Here is an 18504-nt window from a genome sequence, read left to right on the forward strand (position 1 = left end):
AGAGGAAAGGTGGGCTGGGGCTGGGGCTCAGAGGAAGCATACTTGCCTGTCATGTGTGAGGCACTGGGTTCGATTCTCATCACTGCATATAAATAAATAAAATAAAGGTCTATCAACAACTAAAATTAAAAAAAATAGAGGAAAGGTGACCCTTGTTATAAAGTGGCAAAGGACTTGACTGAATTGTGTTCTAGTGTTTTGTGCAAAGTAGAAATTGTGAGTGACAAATTTAGACACGTATTTAGTTGCAGAGATTCCTAAACAAAGTGTTGAAGGTGTAGCCTGGTTTCTCCTGGATGCTTGTGTAAAATGTGGGAGAGGGGATATACAGTGAAGGAATTGTCAAGCCCATAAGAACCAGAACTTGAAAATTTCAGCCCATTCATATTGTAAAAGATGAGAAAGCATATTGTGGAGTGAACACCAAGATTGTGGCTGAAAAATTGCTCTGTAAGATTAACCCCATTTTTAGCAGAAGTCAGGTATTGCGATAGGATTGTACAAGTAAAGATACTACCAGTTTGGATCAAAGGGAACAGAATCAGGATGAAATAAAGGAAAGCTCTCGGATTTCTGGAATTCTACAGGACAGGGCAATAGAGCTTTTAGGCTTAGAATTTGCTTTATCTTTCAAGAATGGCACCTGCCAATAATCCCAGTGACTCAGAAGGCTGAGATAGGAGGATTGCAAGTTCAAGGCCAGCCTCAGCAACTTAGTGATATCCTATACCAAAATAAAAAATAAAAACGGGTTGGAGATATAGCTCAGAGGTGAAGTGCCCTGGGTTCAATCCCCAGTACCCCCACCCCCCAAAAAAAGAAAAGGGAAGAATGACCCTTAAGGCATTTCAGAGATCAACTGTGCTGCCACTTCCTCCATGGGTACAAAGAGCAAGGCTGTTCTATAAGTTGGACCCTCTCTTCTTTGGGTCCAGTACTTCAAGGGCAGGGCCGTGGCAAAGAGCTATGGGAGGGAGTCCACTGCTTAGGACTGTGCGGATGACACTGTTGTGCCAGTGGACCTGAGGGCAGACCATCGAGCCAAAGAGATTGCAGAGCTTTAAGAAATAGTGGACTTTTGCCAGGAGTGGTGGTGTACTACTCAGGAGGCTGAGGCAGGTGTTTTTCAAGTTTGAGACCAGCCAAGGAAACTTAGTAAGACCCTAACCCCTAAATGTGACTATATTTGGAGATAAAATCTATAAGGTTACATAAGTTCAGAAGAGTGAGGTCCTGCTAGGCTAGCACTGGTGTCCTTAAAAGAAGAGGAAGAGACACCAAACCGTGCTTTCTCTGCACATATAGAGAGTCCATGTGAGGACACAGTGAGAAGTCAGCCATCTACAAGGCAGGAAGAGAAGCCTCACCAGAAACCAACTCTGACTACACTTGGAACTTGAGAATTCAAGCCTCCAGAACTGTGAGATAATAATTTCTGCTGTTTAAGCCACTGTCTGTGGTATTTTATTATGGCAGCTGGATGAGACTTATACAGAGACTTACACACCAATGACCAGAACTACATGTTTTATTTTCCTCCTGGGGAACCATAGGCAGGCTTTGACACACCTATCATGGTTTTCAGGAGTTCTTTGGTCTTCCTAACACATAACATTTTGTTCAACTGTACAAATCTGGGCTTGATCAATGAGGCTCAGTGGAAGGAACAGATTCATAGGATGTCTGGGGCCTCATTTTTAGAACTGAGCTTTGCTAAAGGATCTTAGACAAATCACTTTTCTCTGGTTATCAGTTTCTCCATGGCAAAATAAGGTGGGTTACTTTGGATCCTGAAGTTGTAAAGATCTGGGTTTGAATCCAGACCCTGACTTATTTAGCCTCTCAGGTTTGATTTTCTCATTTCTAAACAAGGATAATACTCTTAATTAATTCATTAATCCTACTCTATAGGATTAGTGAATTAATTAAGAGATAAAGTATGCAGTATCCCTAGTACATATAAAGGCCAATAACAAACTTTTACATGGAACCACCATTTGAACAACTATACCCCTCCTTGGTATTCATCCTAAAGAATTAAAGTCACTATACCACAGTGATGCATGCACACCCATGTTTGTAGCAGCACAATTCACAATAGCTAAACTATGGAAGCATTAGCAGATGAATGGATAAAGAAAATGTGTTATATACACACAATGGAGTCTTATTCAACCATAAAGAAAAGTCAAATTATGTCATATGCAGGAAAATGGATGGAACTTGAGACCATTATGTTAAGGAAAATAAACCAAACTCAGAAGGTCAAGGGTCACATGTTTTCTCTCATAAGTGGAAGCTAAAGAGGAAAAGGGAAAAGAAGTGGGGGGTAGGGAATCTAATGAAAAATCAAAGGCAGGTCAGTAGAGGCAAGGAGGGAATGGGAGGAGGAGAGGGAGGGGGGAAGTATTGGGGAGTGATGTTGGCCAAACTATATTGTTATATTGTGTGCATGTATGAATATGTAACAATAAATCCCATCATTGTGTACAACTACAATAAACATATGGAAAGAAAAAATAACAGGCCTTTATTATGTTAAATTAGTACATATAAGGTGCTGAGGGTAGGGTCTCATACTCCTAGCTGTGATTTTCTCATTCTAGAGATAAGTAGTCAGTAAGTGATGGTCGCTATTTTAGGTCTCATCTTCTATTTCATCCCAAATCCTTTACCCTCACCATCGGGAATTCTGCCCCCTGCCCCTCCAAGGTCCTTGGGCTTTCTGGCCTCAGCAGTTCGTCCAGTCTGGTGCTTCCGCCTAGTGTTCCATTTCTCCTCCTCCGGAGCTCAGATGTCTTCCCCTTGGGATTCCTGATCTTTACCCCCCTCCCCCAGCCAGAAGAAATGGCTGGCTTCTTGATTTGTGTCCTGCTAAGAAAACAACTCCATATAGTACTTAGTTCTCCGTGCCTAGTGGTTGGGTTAACTCTTTAGGAGCCTGCCTCCAAGAGTGGCGGCCTGGAGGGGGGGGGGGGTGGTGGCACAGCGCTGGGTCCGTTGCCTCTGTCACCCACAGCGACTAGCACAGTGCAGGACTGACTCAACCGACCGCGATGCAACGAGGGGTCTAGTTTTACTCTTAACAAACCCAAGCCCCCCGACTCTCCCCGGGCCGCATCCACCGTGAATCCATCTCCTCCGTGGGCTCGGGTGACCCTAGCGGAAGTCCCCTTCACCTGAGTCAGCCTGGCTCCCCAGGGGTTTCGTCGGCTCCTCCCCTGGCCAGTCCCAAAGCCCCCTCCCGGCCGCGCCTCCCCTCCTCCATCCCCTTGGCCGAGCCCCGCGGGGCTGGGGGCGGAGCGTCTCGGCAGAGGGCTGGGAGCCGGGAGCCGAGGCTTTTACGGCGAGCGGTCGGCTGCAGACTCGCCGCCACTGCCGCTGGGCCGGGGGCAGGCATGGCAGAGGGCGTGTGAGCACGGAGAGCGAGGGGCCGCCGTCACCATGCCCGGGGGCGCGGGCGCCGCCCGGCTCTGCTTGCTGGCTCTGGCTCTGCAGCTGCTCCGGCCGCGGGCGGCTCGGGAGCTGGGATGGACGAGAAGTAAGTGGCGGGGCGTTGGGGGTGATGGAGGAGGGTGGGCTGCGTGGCTCAGGGACCTGGGAGTCTCCCCCGTCCCCGGAGCGTCGGGACCCCGATTTCTGCTCCCCCTTGCAACTCCCCGGGGCCTGCGCCTCGGCCGCCCCAAGCCTAGGATTCCAGGCTTTGTTTCCACTTGGTGCCCCCCGGGAGGTAGTGGAGATGGGGAGACCTGGAGCTAGCAGAAAACAGCCGGTCCTCTCGCTGGCTTGCCTTCCCCCTCTCTTTCTCCTTCCTCTGTTTTTCTGCTTTTGGCTTCTCTTTCCGCTGCTCTCCTGATCTCTCCTCTTTTCTCATGGTCCCTCATCCTCGCTCCGCCTGTCTCTAGTGTCCAGCGCCCTGGCCGTGCTCCAGCATCCCAACCGTCTGCCCACACGGCCTGGAGAGCAGCCCCCTGGCACCATGCTCTGTGCCACGCGCAGGCGGGTGGGAGAAAATAAAATGCCCCCGGGACTTGCTGGTAAGGTGTCTCGCTGGGTATCGCCTGTTGTGATGTGCAGACCCTGGAACTGGCGATAACCATTGAACCACCCCACCACCCTACTGAATAAAGGTCAAGTCCAGCGCACCCCTTACACAGATGAGAAACTGAGGCCCACAAAAGGGAAAGGACTTGCCCATAGCTCCGCCACAGATTGAGGTTGTGCAGGCTGGAAACCAGGGCTCTCTTTCCATCCTATCCGACCTCATCCGGCCTCAGTTTCCCCTTCTGTATAAAGTAAAGGGATTGGACTCAATGCGTAAAGCTTTGATGTTCGGTGAACTCTGCTGTTCTCACAACTAGTTTCCCAGACATCACTCTTTCTCTGGGTCGATCTCAGAGGCGCTCCCCGGGGGCGGTGACCGTGTTCTTTTTATGACCCCAGAAACCTTAGCCCTCACTCTGCCGCCGCCACAGACTGGCTGGGCAGACTCCAGACCGACGCTTGCAGGACCAACTGTCAGCGTTTTTAAATCAAGAGAGAGCGAGCCGGGTGGGGCCTGGACAGGCTGCATTCTCAGCCGAGGTAGAGCGAGGAGGCTGTGCTGGCGGGGACCGTGCGGAGCTTGCAGTGCGAGATCCCAAGGTCCTCCCGCGCGTCCGCGGGCGGATGGAACCGCCTTTTAAAGCTCTTGTGCCAAAAGGGAAATCATGGCCCTGGGGCTTCACGGTAAGTCCAAGAAATGAGAAATTCCATAATTTCTCCATGGTTAGGGGCTTCTTGAGAAAGAGGGAACTAGGTTCTATTCGTCTCTGATTTTGAAGTCCAGTGGGAGGCATGAGTCTGTGCTTCTTGCAGGAGAAAAGCAGGCAGAAAGGACAGGAAAGCCAGTGCTCTGAGTCTGAGTCCTCACAGACCTTAGCTGTACAATAACCTGGGAAGTAATAAAAAGTGGAAAAGAAATGAAATGACATGCAATCCCCAATTCACAGTTGCTATTAATATTTTTGTTTTCCCCTATCGTCTTCTTGTGTGCCTAATATATATATATTGATAACATGGGAATCATACCATAAAGTTTTGTGTCTTGCAGTTTTCACTTCACATTACAAGCATTTCCCAAATCATTACATTCTCCAAAACTACAACTGTTTTTTTCTTTACTTTTTTGGTACTGGGTATTAAACCCATGCTTTACCACAGAACTACATTCCTACACCTTTTCATTTTTATTTAAATTTTGACACAGGGTCTCACTAAGATGCTGAGGGTCTTGCAAACTTGCTGAGGCTGGCCTCAAACTTTCGGTCTTCCTGCCTCAGCTTCTACATTTGCTGGGATTACAGGCATGCTCCATCATGCTGAAAAACAACAACAACAACAACAACATACTTTTTATGACTACAAATTCCATCAAGAGACTGCAGAAATATAATTTTCAAAAAGTTAGAAACTGGACTCATACAAATGTGGCACAGATGTACTCATTTCATTAATAAGGCAATGAATAGGAGGGTAAAGTTGGTGGAAAGGAGAATTACAGTAACAGGGTCATAAAGGTATTGGAGAAAGAGTGTTGAAATCTTGTGGCTAAGACAGATACAGAAGTGGTGGATGCGCCAAGCATAAAATAACCGTAATTCTTGGTCATCTTTCTACCATGGCAAAATCATTTGTATCTTCCCAAGAGAAAACTGTAGTTCATATGTATCTTTATAGAGTATAGGCTTTTAGTCAATAGTGAATAAAAAGTCAAAGGTACATTCTTTTAGATAAGTCAGTAATCCATGGGAGGGCTCCAATCTGACACTAGAGAGAGTTCTGCTTTCTCCTTGCCTTGTTTCCAAGTTTGTACCAACTTTTTGATTGTTAGAAAAAGATGTGATAAATATCATTTAGTGCCTTTAAATATTCCATTAAATATCATATAATTCTTTTTTGTTTAAATAATCTAGATTTAGGATAGGGATTGTGCCTGTCTTTTCCCCCCATGAGTATTAAGCACCTAGCATAGTACCCAGCACATAGTCAAGAACTCAAAAAATATTTGGTAATGTGTTGCTTCTGATTTTTTTTAACTTGTGTTAGAAAGCTAATGCTTGTTGAATAAATTATTTTTTATGATTTTTAAAATTTTTCATTCTAATTTCTTATACATGACAGCAGAATGCATTTCAGTTCATAATACACAAATGGAGCACAATTTTTTCATTTCTCTGATTGTACACAATGTAGAGTCATACCCTTCGTGTCTTCATACATGTACCTAGGGTAATGATATTCATCTCATTCCACCATTATGATATATTTTGATTGCAAGTATATCACCTCAGTAATCTGAAAGGAAAGATAATAATCAATCATAATCCATCCTACAACTCTAATGGAACTACAGCCATCTTTTATATCACTCATTACATTCTATGTAATTGATAGGGTTGGTTTAGAATGAATAGTTTCGGAGCCTTTACCCCCATCCCCAGAAGTCCTTTGGGCTTAGCTTCTTCTTGAGACTAATTTGCTTAGGTCTTAGGAAATTCTCATTTCATTAAGATAATCTGGAACCCGTGTTTAACATCTGCTCTTCCCCTTGAATATATCTACCCCGTAATTTCAATTCCCCTTCTTGCAATCTAGAAATACTGCTGCCTACTTCTCAGGGTTGGCGTGAGAATGATTTGTTGAGTAGGAAGTAAAATACATATGCAAACTTGCCATTAGCTCAAGTTACATGTGATTTCTCTCCAGTGGGAAAGGAATTTCACATTGACTTTCCCCCCCAAACATTGTGAGATGGGCAGGTGGGTATCACTATCCTCAACGAGAAAACCAAAGCTCAGTGGGAACAATACCCTTGAGTTTAACCTCTAGCTTATACCGAGAATCCCACCACTTCATTCCTCTCCACTGATGTCATTCAAGTCTGAGCCACTGCCATCCCTCACCAGGGCTCCTGCTAGTCTCCAGCCTCCTTCCTGCTTCTACTCCCAGCCCCTCCATGCTTCCCCATCCCCCCACTCCCATTCTCCACTCAGCAGACAGAGTGATCTTTTTAAACCTAATACAGATCAGATTGCACTGTGTTTAAAACATCCATTGCCTTCCAAGTCTATTTATAATAAGATCCAGGCACTTTCCATGGCTTTACATTTATCAGACCCGCAGCTGTCTTGCTGACCACTCTCTCACTGACTTCCTTTCACTCTACCTTCTCATTCCTTAGGCCAAGTCCATTTCTGCCCAGGCATTGCACTAGCTGGGGGGATTGCTCTCCTGGGGACACTTCTCCCTCTGTCTCAAGTACGCACCGGGTGTCTCTATTCCATGACCCTATTTTATTTTCTTCAGGGCACTTAGCACCACAGTGTTTGTTCCTTTTCTGTCTCTCACCTCTGTAAGGTAGATTTGGTGAGTACAAAGACCTTGTTTGTCCTGTTCACCACTTTATAACCAACACCTGGAAGAGTCCACAGCCCCGGAGGAGTATCAAGAACCTGCAACCAGCGGGTCTTCTGAAGACCCCCTGCAGAGTTCTCTCCAGGTGGCAGTAGTTGTCACAGAAAGTACATATATGGCTTGGCTAAGGTATGGAGGGTCGGCTTCCCATGGTTCTGCATCTTGTATTGGCAGGAGGAAGTGAGGAAGGCAGCCCCCAGCTACAGCATGAACTCATAATACCTCAGTGGAAGACTTCAGAAAGCCCCATGAAAGAAAAGGTAAGAGTCTAAAGCTCTCATCTTCAGGGGCAGGAGTTGACAACTCTGTGAGGCTTGGGGCCACTTACTAAGCGCTCTTGGAAGCTCAGTCATTACCACTGGTTCTGCTTTTCTCACTTGATCCTCTCTGGGTTGGTTTTGGATATCTTCAGTGGGACTTTCCTTCATTGTATGACAAACTTCTAGAAAATTCCAAATGCTATTAGTTGAGAAAAATGAAAATTCACACTAATGCTGACACAAAAAAAGTGCAAATGTAATAGTGTCATGGAAATCACTTTTGATTGGAATATATTAAATATTGTCATTTTATTTTTTGCTTTGCATAATAGGTGCTTCGTTTTGTTAACAGGATTATGGGCTTGGATAGAAAAGGGCTAATCTAAACTCCTAATCTTTCTTTTTTTTTTGTGGTACTGGTGATTGAACCAGCGTCTCACACATGCTAGACAAGTGCTCTATCACTGAGCTCTATTTGCAGCCCTTTGAAAAAAATGATTTTGAGAAAGGGCCTTGGTAAGTTGCCCAGGTCAGCCTCAAATTTGTGATCCTCCTGGTTCAGCCTCCTGAGTAGCTGAGATTACAGGTTTTTGCTACTATCCTGGATCTAAACTATTTTTAATAAGAAGCAGGGCTGGACCTAGGCCTGAGAAATGTATGTTAAAATCCTATAGTCTCCTTGGGCCAGAACACCAGCAAAATGTGGAGGCTTTATCAAGGTGATTGGGAACAAAACTGAAAATATTGGGACCTGTGTGTCTAGGACACTGTTTCTGGTTCTGGGGTTCACTGCTGAAAGTGAGACATGAAAAGCAGAAAGGAAGATGTTCTTGTTATATGGCAGTAGGCTGCTATGTGATCTTCTAAAGAACTTGAGCTTCCTCATTTATAAAATGCATCTTAGAGGGAATAAGCAGGAGGAAAACTGGAGACAGGGACTGGCTTCTAGGAGCCCTGGGTTCAAACGGTGTGTGATTTATCAGCACTTAGAAGCAAGATGATAGCAGGAGAGAGATGCATCAGGAAAGACTTCAGACATTGTGGCTTTTGAGTCTGGAAACTGAGTGGAGAAGAGAAATGCCTAGCATTCTCTAAGTTATAGTGAGAGTGGTACACACATGTCCCCAAATGCTCCACTTGGGTTTATTAGGGGGAACTCACAATGAAAAACTTAGGGCAGATAAAAGCAAGGACATTTTGGCCTAAAAGCAGCAAATCATTTTGTCAAAAAGTAGGAAAGGCTGAAAATAATTTCAGGAACAAATCTAGACAAATTAATGAATGGCCATCCTAGAGCAGATTATTTTTAAGAATTCAGATCTTGGATATTTCAACCCACCATTATTGCCTGAGGAATGGATCTGATACTTTTTATAGAGGCTTCTTTGTTCCTTCCAGATGTGAGATGCCAGGCATCCTCAGGAAGGGCTGAGGAACAAAGCAGAGGACCAAATCCTGTCTTTGTTCCCAACCATTGTCTGCCCAGAACGTGGGCTATTGTGTTCTGAGGGAACAGTGAGCACAGTGCCCGGCATTTGTTGAATGAATGTCAGAGAGAAGGAGGGATGGATGGAGGGAGGGAGGGAGAAAGAGAGAGGGAGAGAGAGAGAGAGGAAATCAAAGCTGGATTTCATTCAGATCTCTTATTCTATTACGTATTTCATTCATTTGCTAAACATCAGTTAGACTCTGAGATACTAAATGCTCTGCTGGATTTTAAGGTGCATATAAATGTATAGGTCAGGTTTCCAATAACTTATAGAGCTGAAGATCTATTTAGTCTAGCCCTAAACACAAAGGACTTTTGACCCTTCCCTTGGGCAATTTTGACAGAGGTTCAGCTCCCTAGGGTTCTTGGGAGAGCTGACGCTGCCCCCTCCCCAGCATAGAGCTGGTCAGGAGGGCTGGACAGGGAAGCTTCATAGATCCTCAAAATGTAGTTTCATTGTTTTGTTTCAAATGTCCCCTGGAAACAAGCAACATCTTATTTTAAGTATCAGTGTCTAAACACCTTCCAGAGCAGAGAGAATTGTTTTTGGATTCCCCATATAAAAATAAGTTTTAGTACTCATGGGGCAGCTCGTGTCTCTTTGGGGGAGAGGTGATAGTGCTGCGAGTGTGCCAACAGTCTTTTTTTACGTGGGCCTCACGTGGTTGTCTGCCTCTTGGATAATTGCCACAGCTCTGTCGCTGTGTGCTCTTTCTCAAATGCTCACGTGGGGCTGCGTCCCTGGTGCTCAGTGTGATTGGGCAGGGCACTTGCTGTGGGGTTCCCTGGAGTAAAAGTGGCAAAGGACCTTGCTACCAGAATAGGTGCTGGCAAAGCTGAATCAAGGTGGCAGAAATGGAGAGGTGAATCTTTTAGTGAAAGTGATTGGGCAAACATATCCCCCAGCTTCCTGCCCCAGGGTTTGCAATGTCCCTTCTTAAAATGAGGTAATAGGATTAATTAGGCAATAGGTAGGTTGCCCAAGAGTCCGTGTTGGAACATTCAGAGTTCATCAGGGATGCTGGACCCTAATGGGGGGAGTGGGCTTTGCTACAAGGAAGAAAGAATGTGCTAGAAAAACGCAGGTGCCTAACCAGAGGTGACAGAACAGGTGACCCACTTTCTCAGAGATGCCAGAACTAAGTTAGAGTCACCCTTAAAAGGGGTAGAAGCTCCATAAGGACGTTTGTGGATTGAAGGGACTTTAAGAATCTATCAGTTCCTTGGTTCCAAGTTAGAAAACTCTAACATGTGACACCTGGTGACACTCCCAGCAACTCAGGAGGTTGAAGCAGGGGGATCACAAATTGTAGGCCAGCCTCAGCAACTTAGTGAGACCCTGTCTCAAAATGAAAATATAAAAGAGCTGGGGATGGAGCTCAGTGGTAAAGGACCCCTGTATAAATAAATAAATATACCCCAAAGAATATTTACTATTATTAATACATGAATGTTTTTTTAAACTTTTTAAAAGATTATTTCTTCAAGGAAAGTTCAATAGCCTTGACTTGAAATGTTTAAGCACTTCAAGGTTTATTATGATGTAGGTTTATTATGATTTAACTTTCGGATTTATTTGAAATTTTCTATTCTTAAATGATATAAGCAATTATAAACATATGGAAAGAAGTGCAAAAGAAAATAAAAGTTAACTCATAATTCCACTGCTTAGAGTAACTATGGTCACCTTTAGGTTTATTTCTCTCTACCTTTTCTCTTTACAAAAGTGTGTGTGTGTGTGTGTGTGTGTGTGTGTGTGTGTATTATTTTTTTGCTTATTTTGTTTTTAACTAATTTTTGATTGGGGCATTGTAATTATATATAAAAGTAGGACACATTGTGACATATTTGAACATGCACAAAACTTGGCCAATTTCATTTGCCACTACCTCCCTTTTTCCTCCCTCATCCTTTCCCTTGGTCCCCTTCCTCTACTCCACTGGCCTTCCTTCTATTTTCATGACCCCTCCTTTTTTTATAAAACATATTTATTTATTTTTGGTATTGGCAGTTGAACCCAGAGGTGCTTTGCCACTGAGCCACATTTTGAGACAGGCTCTTGATAAGTTGCTAAGGTTCTCACCAAGGTGCCTGGGGCTGGCCTCTAGCTTGTGATCCTCCTGCCTCAGCCTTCTAAGTTGCTGGGATTACAGGCGTGCACACCTTACATACCCATCTTACAAAAATGTATTTAAATAAAATATACAGTGTTAAATTTGAAGCCTTTTGCCTAATGCTTATTGTGTAAACTTTCTTAGTAATTTAAAAATTACTTAAAATCCCTGTTTTCAATGACTTTCTAGTGTTCTATCCTATGAATGAGTTATTGTTTATTTGAACATTCTATTTTGGGACATTTAGGTTATATTTCATTATTTATTATTCTACATGCTAAGCATCTTTGTGGACAAATCTTTGCCTGTGCTTGTCTTCTTCAGCCAGTCTTACATTATTGAATCAAATGGTTTAACCATTTTTAAAACTCTTGGTCCATATAGTCAAATTATTTCCCAGAGGGTTGGTGTCAATTTGAATTCCCTGTCCTAGGGTACGAAATGCTTATTTTATTGCATTACGATTTGTGGTTTAAGATAATCTTTGTCACTTTGACTTCATGTCAGGTATGACATATATTTTAGAGCGTGCGTGGGGGTATGATTCACCCATAATGTTGAGCAGATTTTCATGTGCATGGGCCCTTTGTGAATCTCAAATGATCTGTTGTAGGGAGGGTTGGTGACACATCCAGGTTTGCACAGGTGCAGGTGTCAGAGCCAGGACTTGACTCCAAGGCTGACTCCCCAGGAAATTTACTGTTGAGGATCTTGCTTTCCTGTGTTTCCTTTGGCCAGGCCGCACGCATGCACCTCCACAGAATCTTGGCTTGTAGATTCTTTCCTTTGCTTCTCAGGAGAAAGCGGATGGGGGAAGGATTTGGGTCATTCTGGGACTGAAGTCAGTTCGTGTTTGGGCTGGAAATGCAATTGACCTTTTCCTGCTCGCTTCCTGTGGATCCATGTGTGAGCACTGTGCTGACCCTGGGAGCCAGGGTCCCTGCTTTAGGAACTAACATTTTGTTGTTGTTGTTCCTTTTAGCATCCACTCAAAGCTGAGCTCAGGGTAATGGCCGAGGGGCGAGAACTGATCCTGGACCTGGAGAAGAATGAGTAAGTGGACTCCTTCTTTGTCTGAAATAAAACAATTAACTTCTCTGTCAACAAGGACACAGGTGTCACTGGGAAGGAAGCATTTAGTGGAGTGACACCAAGCTATCAATCCTTGGTCCCTGTAGGGAAGCATCTTGCCAAGACAGGGCTTTTGCATAGTCTCTTGACTTGCTGTGAAAGATGAAATCACTGGACTCCTAACGTCTTGCCTAAACTTTCTTAGGCTATATTTCTGGTGCCTCTTGGAGCTCTTTGCAGGCCCTGGTTGGTGTATATGTGAGGTTAATGGAGGGGATGAGCAGGAGGTGGCTGCCTTATTAGCTCAGGCCTAGCACTTGGCAGGAAGCGAAGGCAATCAGCAGAGAGAGGCCAGGCAGAGCATGCTGCCACTGGGCGCCTCTGGTCCATCTATCCTGGGTCAGTTACATCTGAGATTTGGCCAATAAGGGCACTGTCTGCAGTCTCCTGGCTTCACTAGGCCCCAGCTCCTCCAGGTCCCTAACCTCATCCACCTTGGGTAGTGCCTGGCTCAGAACTGTTTCCACATTGATTTGCCACCAGGCGTAGTTGTGTCTTGATTTTATCATTGAGGGGTGAGTAGACATAACCCAGAACTTCCTTGGCTAGTCACGGTCTGCCTGGCCACTGAGCGGCTCTCCTTACTTGCCTGAGGGATTCTGAAGGCCTCTGTACTCTCCTCACCAACAGTCCCACTTTCACCCACCACGTGGACATTGAAGATAAGGATGCATGCCTTGGAGAGCTGCCCGTCTCCTCTTGGCAGCCTCCAACCCCCACTGGAAGCTGATGAGTAATCAAATACATCACTGCCAAGAAAGGGATGGAGAAGGGCCTTGCATGTCCCAGAGGATGGGAATGGTGCTTGGCTTGGGTGCAAAGGGACAATATAATTTATTCCAAATTTGGCCTCTCTGGACGCTTGCAGAGGAGGATGAGTGGTGTCCCAAGTGTGGTGCGAGTACAGCTTAGCAGTTGGGGTGATAAGGAGGCTTCCTTCACATCTCTCCTCTGCCCTGGGATGTGGCGGCCTTCGGGAAGACAGAGGGCTGGGCATTGCCATTACTTTTGCAACTCTCCTCCAGAGTGTAACTAGGCTTTTACTGGCTTAGTGGAATGTTTCTTTTCTCCCATTTTCCTGGAACCTATCTGGCTGGCTGCATCCCCAGAGGGTGCAGGACCTCCTTGCCCAGGGCTTCTCTTTGGTTGTCTCCCGGGGTCCTATAGGAAAAAGACCCTTACAGGGATTGTTCTGGAGAGCTCTCAGGGGCCTGCTTTAGTCCTTCAGTGCTTTGGTTCTGGTCTAAATGTTTCCTATTGTCACCTGAGTTTAATCTGTCCTGTTCTGCCCCCCGTACAGCCCTTAGGCTTCCTCTGGTGTTGGTGTTATGGGCAAAGACTTAAGAGTTGGATCAACCAAGCAGAGACCTCAGGACTTGAGACCTTGTTCTTCCCTCCCGTTTTGAATTTTTTTTGCAAGATCTAATAGGAAGTTAGAACAGGAAGACACCTTAGAAAGCATTGAATACAGTAGTCTATATGCAGCTATTGAAACTGTGACTCAGACAGGGATAGGCACTTGTGTAAGGTCACACAGCAAGAAAACAAGAGAGATAAGACTTGGGTAGCTTATTTGTATTCTTGGCTTCATTCTAGATTCACAGAATGTGACCTGGGGTAAACCATTACATCCTTCAGATTCCTTTCTTTCTTTTCTCTCTCTCTTTTTTTTTTTGAGCCACATCCCCAGCCTTTTTATTTTTCATTTTAAGGTAGGGTCTCTCTAAGTTGCTTAGGACCTAGAGATAAATTGCTGGGGCTGGCTTTGAATTTGCAGTTCTCCTGCCTCAGCCTCCGGAGTCACCGGGATTACAGGCATGCAATGGCACACCTGGCAAATTCTTTGGAACTTCTGTGTTCTGATCTACAAAATGAGGATAGTAGAGCCAGCCTCACAGGATGGTTGTGAGGATGGGATGAGGTGGTCTCAGGAAGGGCTTAGAGGGCGGGAGGAGAATGGTCACCCACCGCTGCCGTGATTTATGTTGCCCACGGTGAGGTTCTCTTGCCTGCTGCCCAGCTGTGTCTCAGTGAGCGCCTGGGGCTGGATGGGGTTGGTTCCGCCTCCTTAATTTGGCAGAAGCAGGAGAGTTGACAAAAATGGAAGCAGCAGAGCCAAGCAGCATGACCTCACCAGGTGTCCCTGGGGGATGGCTTCCTGCTATTTTCATCTAAATGGGGATTTTTGTTTTTGAACATGTGTTAGTGAGCGGAACTCCAACTGCACACGACTTCCTCGTGTGTTTATTTCCCAAAGCCCTCTCATTCATGGAGCATGTGAGTCTGGATTCAAAACAGCTTTGGAACAGGGGAGAGGCTTTTTCTGATTTTTCAAGCTGGCATGTTAAAGTTTCTCTAAGATGGTGACATCTGGTGACAACGAGGCCCTGTGAGTGATTTGTCAGGCTCTGGTTTGCACCCTCCTCCACCCATTCATTCATTCTTTTCATTACTATGCCTCTGTAAGTTCCAGGCCCCAGCACAGGCACTCTGGGTAAAGCTGTGGATACAACCGTTCTGTCTTTAAGGCGCTTACACCCTAACTAGGGAAGACAGTGAGCAAGCCGGTGACTGGACAGGCTCCCTGGAGAGTCTATAAGGACAGGTGCTGTGACTGGGGGCGGGTATTGGTTATGATTGGTGGTCAGGGAAGTCCTTGTTGAACTGATATTTGAGCAGAGACCTGGAGGACCCCTGGGTCCAAGCCATGTGGACAGTGGGAGGGACAATTCAGGGAGAGGCCCTATAGATTATGAAGCTTTCTATCCTCCCCTTCCTCAGGATCCATATAGTATTTCTCCATATACTGGATTTTCAGGCATCTCAAGAGCAATGGGCAGGGGTTTCTGGGTCTCTGGGGTAAGGGAGAGGACAAATGTCTTTTTTATCATCCCAAGGTGTCTGGCTTTCTCCCATCAAATCAAGGCCTATGTGCTAATGCATGGCCCAAAATAGCAGTGAGAGAGCCTTTAATGGAATTCACACATGGAGAGATCATTGCCAAGAATGGTGAGGATGGAGGAGCAGGATGGGCCAGGAGAGGGGGACGCGGCAGACGGAGCAGACCCGCAGAGCTCCCATGGCCAGGCAGCTGCAGCCTGTTCTCTGCTTTGAAGCAACTGGGGACAAGTGGCTGACATTCCTGAGAGAGATGCACTCCTTGTCTACTGAGTGCAGGCGAAAAGGAAGGAACTCTTAGGGAAAATGTGTGTGCGGCTTCATGGTGGACAGTGCTCCATTCAGATCCTGGCTCTGCCACATCACAACTGCGTGTCCTCTTTCAAAGCCTCAGTTCCCACTCCTGGAGTATAAGCATAGTCCAGTCCTAGAGCCATGGGGAGGATGAAACAAGGTGGTGCAGATGAAGGGCCTGATGTCGTGCCTCGCTTATAAGTACATGGCAGCTGTTATTTCTCACTCCTTATTTCTAAATTGCAAAATTCATGCATGCTCATGTAAACCATGTAGCCATGCTACATGAATAAAAGGAAGAAAATTTCCCACCCATAAGACTCACTGTTAACTAGTGGGCTACCCTGGGATGCATTGAAAACACAGACATGGATACTCGTAGACACAGTTGCACAAAAACACAAGGCAGAAGCACACACGGAGACTGTTGATGTGGTTGGGGCAGGGGAAGCAGAAATGAAATTATGGTGCATGCTTAATTCTACTACTTGGTTTTTAGACCCAGCTGGAGGTTGTGAAGGCAGTACTCTACTCTAATGAATATATATGACATGGTTTATTACATGAATATTTATACACATGGAAACATGTGCTTTGCAAACCTTGGTGCCTAGCTGTGTTTAGGGGAACTGACTTGAGATTGGGACATCCTGGTTCAGTGGACACAGCACTGAGCTCAAAGGCAGACAATTTGGAATTGGTCCACATGCCAGTCAGGCCCTTCTTATCCTCACTTTCTGATCTGTCAGATGGGGCTTTTGTCCTAGTTGGGTTTTAAGAGCTCTTTCTACACTACCTATTTAAAGGACACTGTGGAAGTGCAAAAATAGAAAAAGTCTCTGCCTCAGGAAGTTTGTTCTAGCTGTGGTGACCTCCCTGGTGATAGCGGGCAGTGGGTTGAAGGGAAATCGCACCCGAAAGCCATAGGACCTTGAGGTTGGGGATGAACTACTAGCTCAGGACTCTTCGGGTCAGGAGGGAAATTACAGGGCAGAAATGATAGGTTGCTCTTTCCACAGCCCACAGTTTTGAGGCAGAAATCCATAATATTTTTTCTCCGTGCCATTTCCCACGTTCTGAAGACTGCTCTATCAGCCCAGGGACCATATCAGACAAAATCTTGTTTGCTGAAACGGATGGAGTCTTCCTTCCTTGGCGTTGGCATCCCGGGAGATGGATGGATGGATGGCCCTGGCCTTCTCCTCTCGTTTCTTGGCTTTTTCCCAAGGAGAGGGCATGCTGAACTGTTACCCTGCTTCCAGGATACTCGCTGGGTACACTGTGCATGGCAGGAGCACTCTATGACAAGGTCACTTTCGAAGGCTAATGACAGTTCAAAGGGTGGGGACTTTGCCAGAGGACCTGTGGCCATGTATCTCTGATAGTCTCTTAAGCACACTCTAGGACCCTCATCTCTTCAGTGTACTGCCTGCCTTTGGGTCCAGAAGAGGATACTTCGGTTTTGGCTTAAGGAAGGAAGAGGCGTCCTTTGGTCTCATCCAGTCCAGTTAGCTAAAGAGAGGTCCTGTTTACAAAAGTCTAGCTGGTATGAATGGATATTTGTTTTCCTTTGTGTTTTTTTTTCTTCGCTGAACCCCACAGGGAACAGTCATTGTCAAGGTAGAATTTGAGCAGTCAGAGGTTTATGGGTTTTGATACCCACCATGACTTCTGATTTAATCTTTCTTCATATCTCAGAGACACAATGGGAAAGGAGATTGCTTTTCTTGTGCTGGAAATCAAGCTACAGCCTGGAAAAATAACAGTCCTTCACTGTTACCTGGGTGATCTAGTTCTCTATTTTCTTCTTTTTGCCTCAACTCTATTTGGATTGTATAAATGCTAGAGAAAGCGAGAAGGGGGGGATAAGCAGATGGAAAGTTTCTCAATAATAGACAGGATGGATTAGTTACACTTCTTATTCCTGCCCTTTTCTTCCAAGGGGTTCTGTAGAAATATGGGGCTGACATGGAGCAGAACCCTGAACACCAGCTAGGAATGGAGCTCCTTCTTAGGTTCCCAGCTTCTTTTGGGGTCAGGAGACTCTAACATCTTATCTAGGATAAAGGGCAGCTCTATTTCACCCCTTTCTTCTCAGGAGCTTCATTTGTTGTTGGCAAAATTCAATTTCCTGAATCAAAGAGAAGCTTAGAAGGGTTTAGATGGAGTCCCAATGCTCTTAGTGAGACCAGCTTCACCGACTTGCCCTTAAATGACTCACAGATGTATGGATTACATTCCACTTAAAACACACATGGCTTAAGAAATTAAAGGATATCATTCTTTAACCAAGTATTTGGCAGATCCAAAGTATTCAAAATGTTTTTCCAAACTCTACTCACAGCTGGGCTCCCCATTCCCTCCAGCCAAAATTGTATGAGCCAAGGCGACCAGTGCAGAGGAAACACTTGGATGGATGGGAGGGGACACCAGAATTTGATGGGAGTTGCCTGTGGAAGTCTAAAATTTCCTTCTAACTTTTTTTTTTTTTTGCTGGGGGGAGTATCAGGAGTGGAATTAATCCTGCTGCATTAAAGGCAGTGAATGCATGAGTGAATTTAAATTCTAAGTGCAGTGCTAGGTACTTTGCCCTAGAGAGACCTAGTGGTCCTCTTGGAGGTGAAGTTTCCACCTGTGGCTTTGGAGATTGAGATTGGTTTCATTTATAATTCCCATCTTGTATGAAGCCCCTAGAGTTTCAGAACAAATGGATTGTTAGACAGTCTGAGGTGATGTCTATCCAAGCCAAGTTCTCAAGCACATCTCTGCATCCACAGGGTTTCTAGTTGCAATAGACTAAGTGATCACATTGCTTGCAAATCCATCTGTTGGAATCCTAACCCCCAGTGTGATACTATTAGGA

The 18504-nt window shown here is 45.3% G+C and overlaps 1 protein-coding gene across 2 annotated transcripts in view; it reads left to right on the plus strand.

Annotated features, from left to right (window-relative positions):
* The first annotated feature begins 3282 nt into the window (after window positions 1-3282).
* Window positions 3283-18504, plus strand: part of Adam19 (ADAM metallopeptidase domain 19) — an 85333-nt gene continuing 70111 nt past the window's right edge. Inside the window, exons 1-3 of one of the 2 annotated variants that reach the window (XM_015492670.2) lie at window positions 3283-3541; window positions 7630-7715; window positions 12301-12371. In XM_015492670.2, coding sequence (XP_015348156.1) covers window positions 3445-3541; window positions 7630-7715; window positions 12301-12371 — 254 coding nt within the window. In that variant the 5' untranslated portion in view covers window positions 3283-3444. Of the gene's footprint in view, window positions 3542-3641; window positions 4729-7629; window positions 7716-12300; window positions 12372-18504 lie in introns of those variants that run through there. The other variant, XM_048782713.1, reaches the window with a different exon arrangement.

This window comes from Marmota marmota, unplaced genomic scaffold (assembly GCF_001458135.2).
Source record: "Marmota marmota marmota unplaced genomic scaffold, marMar, whole genome shotgun sequence".
Classification (NCBI taxonomy): Eukaryota; Metazoa; Chordata; class Mammalia; order Rodentia; family Sciuridae; genus Marmota; species Marmota marmota.